The following is a 9,123-nucleotide window of genomic DNA, read 5'->3' as shown; positions in this document are numbered from 1 at the left end:
AACCCAGACTTGCCTAGCCTAGCATCCAAACCCCTTTAGAAATTTCCAGATCACCTGCACCCAGTGTGAAAACCGTGTGGACCCTTCTAATCCAAGATCAAATCCTATAAAGCCAAACCGAGCTCTGGTCACACCCAAAACCTATCCAGCTTATGAAGGTTTAGTGGGTTGCTAACCAAGGTCAAGCCTTAGCTAGGTTAAATCCCCTAGGGTCTGGTCAAGGTCCGAACCTAGATATAGGTCCATTCTAGGATCAACCAAGCTCAATTCTTAGCTAGGTTAAGTCCCCTATGGTCCGATCTAAGTCTTAACGCACTGCATATAAAGTCAAGAATGAACCAGACCTTTTCTACCTAGTCAAAACCTGATTTTATCACATATATCACATTCTAGGGTTTAAACAAGGTTTGGTGGGGTCATTTTTATACTTTCACAAGTCAAATCTTAGCCAATTGAGATAGTTTGACTGCGGCAACCAAAACTACTTAGCCTAGCATATTAACTTTCATTTGCCTCGCTCTGGCCCCACTGGACCCTGCTTCCATGCAGCAATCGTCATCGCGGTCCAGATAGTCCAGTCAGGATAGAAACCTAGGGAACTTTGTCCAGGGGCATTTTGAGTATTTTAGGAATCATTTCGAGAATCACTTCCAATCAGAATAGCTGGGAGATCGTTAAATAATTATAATTTTTCCTAGGTTCTCATTAGTTGAGGTCAATTGGACGGGGTGTAACATCTGCCTTTCTCCATTTTAGTGAAAACTGGGCCTACACAGTTCAGTCAAGAACCAATCCAAAATTCGAACATTGTCTGACTTAGAACAGACCCTAGATGGGTCAGATTTGCTTAGGAAAACCATCAATTTGTTTAGCATTTGGACATGTTTTGTCACGGTTAAGGCATGTTGAGAAGCGACTAGTTTTACACAAAAGTTAGACAGGTAAAACTAGTAAATATTTGGCATTTTTCGTGAGAATTATTATGATATAGGGTACTGCTGACCTTTTGTTTAGCCTGTAGCAAGTGTTTAGGTGCTTGGAGAAGAGATCCCAATACTGGGAGACAGGGCTCCATGCTGGTGAAGGAAGGAGACTTGCTAGCCGACACAAAGAAGCGATTGATTGAAGACAGCATCAACATTTAGGTGGCCCAGCCTTGGAGGCTAAAAAAAAGTAGTAAGAAAACTGCCACATACGAGGAGCCAGAGGTTTGGCATGAGCAAGGCTTCAATGCAGGCCTATCTTAGCATTTTATGGTCTGCTATCTTAGTGTAAATTTGAAAGACTCATTGTAGTTGACTTGCTTTTAGTTTAAGGTTTTAAATCTTAGGTTTATCCTTCGAGGCAATTTTATGTTCAATCACATCCTAGATATAAGGCACCTTGTGCCCATGATTGACCTGGACTGATCACTTGCGGGAGCCTGTTTATAGACTTTTGAAAGTTTGATGCACGGTTTTCATTTTTATAATGTTCAAAATCAGTTTTTTAAAGATCACTCAAAAACGTCAGCAGAGCTTGCAGAATAGTATACGTTTATCAGTTTATGCACACTGCCACCACCTCTGATTTTTGTCTTTAGATTGTGAAGTGGATTTTTAGCTATTGCTATTTGCTCTTTACAATGGAATTAGAGCTTTAAGGGTCCTCTAATAATGCTAACAGGGCAGGTTGCCCCCAAAGTAGATGCTTTACAATGGGTTATTACATCCTGGGAAGAAATAATCAGCAAGTGCCAAGGAGCATCCTACTGTTGCAAAATCCAGTTACGAGGATGGATATTGTGCCATAGCCTCCACGGACACCAAAATTATGAAGGTAACTTGTATATTACAAGACATTGGAGTCTACCCCAAGCAGTCTCCTTTATTCTTTGACAATTTATCAAACCCCAGAATAGGTCAATTAATCTGGTTTTTCATAACTGCTCTAGACACGTTGAGATTGAATGCCATTTTATTAAAAGAAAGCGTTGCTCTTTTTCAACTAGTTACACAAATTCATTTCTCTTGAAGGCCAACCTGCTCATGTCATGGTTAAATGCCCTTCTTTTTTACTTTTAATAAGCTGCAAGACAAACTTGGCGGACGTGTAATAAATAATACTTCATGGATGAGGGGCAGTAATAATCTAGCTACCTCACCCTTCATCCAAGAGCTGTGTGTGATGCCAGCAACCATCAAGAGGCAGGCAGCAAACAAGAGTGAAGGAGGTAGACACAATAATCAAGTCGGCGATATTTCAGGAGTTGCTAAACATGAGTGGTAAAACCAAACAGGGCAAAAAAAAAATCTGATTTATCATGCCTAAATATGGTTGGCGATCCTAAGTACTAATGTAGCTAAAACATGTAAAAGTTGGTAACTAACGCGTCTTCAGTTTGATTCCAAATTTCCAATGAATGGCAGATACAAGCAATACTGACGCATGTACAGTACAACCACGAGATCCAAACACAGCCCTCAACCTGATTACTTGATAGACGTCAAGGCAGTCGAATTAAGAGAAGGAGAGAAGAAAAGGAAACAGCTTGCCAACATTGCTAACCTGCCGGGGCTACGGTGGAACGATACATAATTTTTCATTTGTCATGCCTACTCTTGATATAAATGCATATACAGATCTAACCTTTTTGCGTCTTCTTTTCAATGTTGTCTTCTTAAGTTAAAACAGTATTTTCTTCACTTTTACTTTTTTTTTTTTTTTTGGAAATTTAAAAAAAAAAACATCATTGTCGTTTTCTTCATGAAATCTCCCGTTTAGACTCAAGCAATAGTTGAAAAGATCTTGGTAAAAGCAGCCTTTTCCGTGACAGTTGTCAGCAACACTCAGGTGACCAGATAAATAATGAACAGAAACTTGGCCCATATTTGGTTTTAACCACAACAAGAAGCCCTTGCAGTGGAATCCCTTCTAATTATCTGATTGGGGGTGGGGGGAGAGAGAGCTGGTCAATCATGGATCCACCAGCTTGTCAAGAGTGGCCCTGTTGAGAAGAAGAGAAGTGGACTGGTCTTGCAACTCATCCGCCAGGCTGTAGGCGAATCCTTCACCCTCACCTTCACCCTCCCTCCTCCCCTTCCGGCCCAGCAAAACCATGTGCTCTCTGCGTCAGGTAGACCTTTTAGGGACGATGCATCGAGTGGGATCCTCCATTGAAAGCTCAGGTCTAAACCAACTACACAGTTTTTAGAACCAAATGACTTGCAAAGTAGACGGCTGCCGGCGCCGGCATGTTCTTTAGAGACAGAAAAAGAGAGAGAAAGGCAAAAGTATGAAAAAGAAAGAAACGGAGAAGAGTGTGGTGGGCATGGTCAAAACACAAAAAGGCCCCTTCCTGATGAATCAATCATATAGGATCATGGTAGATGAAAAAGAAAGAAACAGAGAAGAGTGTGGTGGGCATGGTCAAAACACAAAAAGGCCCCCTTCTTGATGAATCAATCATATAGGTTCACGGTAGATGATAGTTACAGCAAAAAGAATGAAATCTAGTTCAGGGGAAACGAAAAGGTAAGAAAAAAGCTCAAAAGTAAGAAAAAGAAAAAGAACAGAGGCAATCGAACGGAACGTCTAACTTAAACCACCAACTTTAAGAATTCGAAATCGAAGGAGATCAGCCAGACCTGCTCACGGTGGAGATGAAAATCAATAGCCTCCTACAAGAACCACCGGAGGGGGAACAGACTCGGTGACGATCGAAGGCACGGGAGCCCTGCTGTTGTCATTGTTGCTGCTGCCGCTGCCATTGCTGCGGGGATCATTGTTGGCGCGGCCTTCTTCTCCGTCCTTTTCTGTGGCAGGGTGTCTCGACGGCCGGAAAGCTCTCATGGGGCTTGCAAACGCCCAACCCCAGCCCTTGTTAGTCCTGCCATGAGGTGCGCCCGATCCAGAAGAAAGCCTACCGCTATTCCGATCTCTGAGATCTTCGGAAAGCCAATAGGAGGAGGAGGAAGCAGAGTAAATGCCAAATCCACCAAAGAGACCACCACATTTGACGCTCTCCTTGATTCCACCGGCCGCAGCCGCTGCTGCCGCCGATGTCCCGTGCAAAACGATCTTACTATTGGCCTTGGCTTCTCTGTGAGATTCTACTCTTCTCAGGGTGCAGTCCACAAAGCCATTGGAGATCCTCTCCAAGAAATCCCCCGAGAAGCTCCTGCTACCGCAACCGACGGATCTAGACCTCGCTACCTTCCGTCCGAAATACGACGCGGAGCCGCTGCTGTTGGGGCTCTCACTTTCCTTCTCAAACCCGCCGATGCCGCATGCCTTCTTCTCGCTCTGCTGTTGATGAAAGAGCGCATCATCGGCACCCTTTCTCCGAGTGGCCGCGCCTCCTTCCACGTCCTCCTCTTCCTCCACTTCGAAGCCCACGCTTTTGTCGTCCCACCGTCTTCTGCTTCCTCGATCCCTCCCTCTTTTCCTGGCGAAAGAGAGGAAGGACCAGAAGCTCCTCCTCCTGGGGCTGTTCTCCGCCTCACAGGATGAGCTATCAAGGGCTCGCCTGGGAGCAACAGATCTGCTCCGGTTCAAGGTCAGGATAGCGCCCGTGGAGGAGGAGGAGGAGGAGGAAGCGGCCGCGGTGGTGGAAGAGGAAGCGGCGCCTCCCACCTTCTTGTCCAACGAGGAGGCGAAGGTGGTTTGCTCGCGATGAAGATGGTAATGGCTCGGACGAGAAGGGGCAGCCGCGGGCAGCTTCTTACTATAAACAGCAGCGGAGGCGGCAGAGGAGGAGGATGCGAGTTGCTTGAGGCGTGGCATCGACGGCAACGGCGGTGGAGCCAGGGCCGATGCCGTTCCGGCTTCGATGGTGAAGGAAGGGGAGGAGGAAGAGGAGTGATGCTGGTGGGAGGGAGACGGTTCCGAGGGAATATGGCGGTGGTTATTGATCTTGGCATCAAAGCTGAGAGTTGAGGAGGAGATGAGCTTGCCCAGTTTCTCTTGAAGACAAAAAGCGCAGATCCCTCCCTTGTTGGTGAAAGGATGGCTGTTGCACTGCATACCATCTAGGCCATCGTCCACATCTTTATCCCCCATCCTCCCACTATCCTCTACCAGTCAAACCACAGAAAGAGAGAGAGAGAGAGAGAGAGATCTTGCTCCTCACCTCCTCTGTACCTCCTCCTCTGTAAGGTATTCGGCTGCTGCAAAGAGAGAGAGAGGAAGTAGAAGAAGAAGAAGAAGAAGAAGAGGGTTTCTCTTGAGTTCACAGGCGGCTTTGGTGGTGGACTGATGGGGAGTCCGTCGCAGTGAGACAGTACCTCCGGAGTGGAACCATAAAGCCCCACCCCTCTTGAGTCTTGACAGAAAGTAGAAAACCTTTATTTTATTACGGGCTTTCACTATTATCTTATCACCATTGTTTTGATGGGCGTGATGGAAGGGGCGATGGCGACGAGTTTCAAGGTTTATTATAATTGTTCATTTTGTTTTTTTAGCATGATAACGTGACCCCATCTGACCCCCCGGGGCATACACACACACACGCTTGCTCTTGCTCTTTGCTCTTTGCTCTTTGAAGCTCTTCAAATTCCAGCCGCGTCCTTCGGCCGACATTTGTATCATGAAGTTTTCGATCAATTGAAACATTAATCTACCTATGCAAACGCTGAACTATGTTTATAAATATTAAAGCGTATGAGAAAGAAAGGAAATTATCACCTTACAGAAATTTGGATGAGACCCTTAAAAACCCAGTTACCTGAAAATTTGGGTTTGTTATAACAAAATTTTCCAATAAGTTTTAAAAACTGGTTTTTGTATTTGGGTGGCACACTTAAAGGTTGCTTTTTTAGTAACATGTTATTCACTCTTCCTTTGAATTAGGTTTTACCAAGATTGGGTATTCCTAGACCCAGTTTTGATGTCGCCCAAACACTCTAAAAAACATTATTTTGGGCGCATTTTGAACTGGTTTTTCCTAGCCTAATCAAGAGAATGGTTTGAAATATTCAAGTTGCCAAGCTTATAAATCAAGAGAATGGTTTGAAATATTCAAGTTGCCAAGCTTATAAATCAAGAGAATGGTTTGAAATATTCAAGTTGCCAAGCTTATAAATCAAGAGAATGGTTTGAAATATTCAAGTTGCCAAGCTTATAAATCAAGAGAATGGTTTGAAATATTCAAGTTGCCAAGCTTATAAATCAAGAGAATGGTTTGAAATATTCAAGTTGCCAAGCTTATAAATCAAGAGAATGGTTTGAAATATTCAAGTTGCCAAGCTTATAAATCAAGAGAATGGTTTGAAATATTCAAGTTGCCAAGCTTATAAATATTCAAGGGTACGTATACTAAGTTTATAAATGAAAGGACAAGTGCATAAGGTAGTAAACCGTTAAAAGGTAAAAAATGAAACGTTGACGAGCTTTCAAAACCTACTTAGGATGCGATTTACCTCTTTTAGTTGAAGTATAGGATACATCAAGAAAATGCAGGTTGAGTAAGGCAATGGCTACCCGGTTCGCGTATAAGACTTGAAGGATAGTTAGCTTTGATCTGAAGCTAGCTTCTTAAGATGACTTTAAACCTGGTGGTAATCCGTTTTTTTTTTAGAACACAACATAATATAAAATAAAAATACCTCGTATATCTAGACATCATTATAAAAAAATAACCAAACCATTTCAATCAACTTGAACTAAAATAAAGAAAAATTAAAAATTGTTGATCCAAATATGGTTGTGTCATCCACACATCAAATACCAATTTTTTAAATATAAAATCTTTTCCCCAACCAAGTGACCATTCTCCATCTAGACTTAAAAAAAAAAAAAAAAGGAAAAGGAGAAATTTAGAAACTCTCAATTCAGTAATCTATTGCCTTAACCAGCTAGCCAAAAATGCAATACATGCAAACGTAATAAATATGCTTAGATATAAACGTACATGGAGCAACCAGCGTTCTAAATACTTAAAACAAACTCAGGATACATTGAGGCAATATATCAAACGTATTTATACATATGCACACAGCGATTGCAAATATCTTCACTATCTTTTACTTATTATCATGCATGGATTGTTGCACACATAAGGTTTAATTTTCATTTTATATTTGGGATCACTTGTACGACCACAATAGATATGGGAAACTGTGGAATTAACATTTTGTCATAAAATTCGTTGAATTTTCTAAGAGTATCGACTCATTTTACTTGCATTGGCATATTAGAGAGCCACATTTACCTAATGTTTCTCCATTTTATCGGCATAGAACATAGCTCGCTATTTCAAACAGTATCTCATACAAGAGACTATATAAAGCTGCACTTGAGGTAAAAACTCCAAGCTGTCGCTACATTCTAGTTGAAAGAAGAGACATCACATTAACAATTTCCTTGATATGTTAAAAAAAACAAAATCTTATACATGCATATAAAAGCTTAAACATATCCAATTATCCAAACACAAACAATAAGTGCTTCAAAATAAGGTCACATACACGCCACCATATTAATCCGTTAACAAGTTCATCTATATTGTTTTTTAATAGTAAAGATGACCAAAATATAGTTTGAAAGCTAAAGATTCATACTTTTCAAACAGTATGATAATACTTTAAGGTCAGAATTTTCTGAAACAAAAAATTTATACTTGGTTTGAAATCGCTTATAAACCGTTTAATCACGTTATGAAATCAATAAAGAATATCCTAAAAACATTCTCCATTTAAAATAATTTTTTCACGCATTTATGAAGTTTTTTAATTTGAATTTTGTGCCCCAATGTAAAGCACAAACTTAAGTTAATACTGTGCAAAGATATGCTTTACAGTCGAGTTTAAATGTCCTACTTTTATGGTTGTATCTGTGCGATATCAGACCCTAGAAAGTAATTATTAGTTTCCAATCAAATTTTAGACAATTAGATCTCAAACCATAGTTTTAGTAACTAAATTACGGTGTAAATTTTCTATTATGTAAGTTAAGAAGGAACCATATTCAAAGCACAAATTTAAAAAATCAGTTGCTTTTAATCGAGATTTAAATATAAATTAATTTAAGTAATTTTCAAGCCAGATTACGGGAATTTCACAATACCTTTTTTAAATAAGATATTGCTTCTCATGTTTAAAATTTTAAGCTCTTTGACACGTACGTTAGATCAAAACCAAAGGAATTAGTTTATACTTTATAGAAATGATATGACAGCACATTAGAAATTAAGTTGTGCTTGAAATTGATTAAAACAAGAAATTAGTAAACTTTTAAATGAATATGTAAATGGTTTAAATCAACCAAAACCCCAACTCATGATTTTCTTTTGCAAATAATCGGAAGTTGAAGCCCTCCGGCACTTTGATAGAAATTTTATGATTTTAAAATCCATATAAGACATTCAAATATTTCAGTTGAAAGAAGTTGGAAATAAGGCCTTTACAAATTTCAAAGGCAATCCTCACAAGCAAGATTTAATGAAAACTTGGTTTTATGAGTTTTAAAAGTTTGTTTTTTTTTTGTTTGGTCGATACTTAAAACTTGGTTTTCGAATAACCTAAAGGGTGTCAGGTCTTTTAAAAACCAGGTTTTGTCAAAACTGGGTTTTACTCGAACCCAGTTTTGATGACACTCAAACATTCCAAAACACAAAACCTGCCTCTGAAAAACTGGTTTTGGGCTGTCAGTCCAAACACCTTCTGTAAATTGAAAAGCGGACTGCACCACAGAGGAACATCCATACCATTTTCTTCATTAAATCAAGCAACATACTATCATTTCAACAAGCATAACCTACACCATGCGTTCTTTCATGACAAATAAAAGCCACTATTCAACGACTGAAGACCATAAATAAATAAAAGCAACTATGTCTGTTCAAAAACTAGGAAATATTTCTTAGAAAAAGAAGTGAGAAGGTTCGATCACGGTGGATCAACCCATGGTTGTCCCTTGAGGACCAGATTTGCAACACCATAGGTTCAAACCTAATATTAGTCCATTACCACACATTTTAATTAACTCCTCAATGGCCACAATTAAAACAAGAAATCCACATGAATGCTTAAAAAACTTAAGATTGCATTCCATTATCGGTCAGAACTTATCATTTTCTTGCACTTACCTTAAGAGTCTTTCTTTCACTTGGGGTCTTGATGCAACGCCGTATCGATCTCCAACTTT

The 9,123-nt window shown here is 40.2% G+C and overlaps 1 protein-coding gene across 1 annotated transcript; it reads right to left on the bottom strand.

Moving 5' to 3' along the window:
* Positions 1-3,399: 3,399 nt before the first annotated feature.
* Positions 3,400-5,411, bottom strand: LOC116249285 (uncharacterized serine-rich protein C215.13). The gene has a single exon (XM_031622505.2). The coding sequence runs from the start codon at positions 5,038-5,040 to the stop codon at positions 3,649-3,651; it is 1,392 nt and encodes a 463-aa protein (XP_031478365.1). The 5' UTR covers positions 5,041-5,411; the 3' UTR covers positions 3,400-3,648.
* Between the last annotated feature and the right edge of the window lie 3,712 nt (positions 5,412-9,123).

The sequence above is a fragment of the Nymphaea colorata genome, chromosome 2 (genome assembly GCF_008831285.2).
Source record: "Nymphaea colorata isolate Beijing-Zhang1983 chromosome 2, ASM883128v2, whole genome shotgun sequence".
NCBI lineage: Eukaryota > Viridiplantae > Streptophyta > Magnoliopsida > Nymphaeales > Nymphaeaceae > Nymphaea > Nymphaea colorata.
This window is presented reverse-complemented; position numbering and strand designations above follow the sequence as displayed.

Excerpts from the sequence above, each read along its gene's own strand:
- LOC116249285 (XM_031622505.2), bottom strand. The coding sequence starts at position 5,040 with ATGGGGGATAAAGATGTGGACGATGGCCTAGATGGTATGCAGTGCAAC.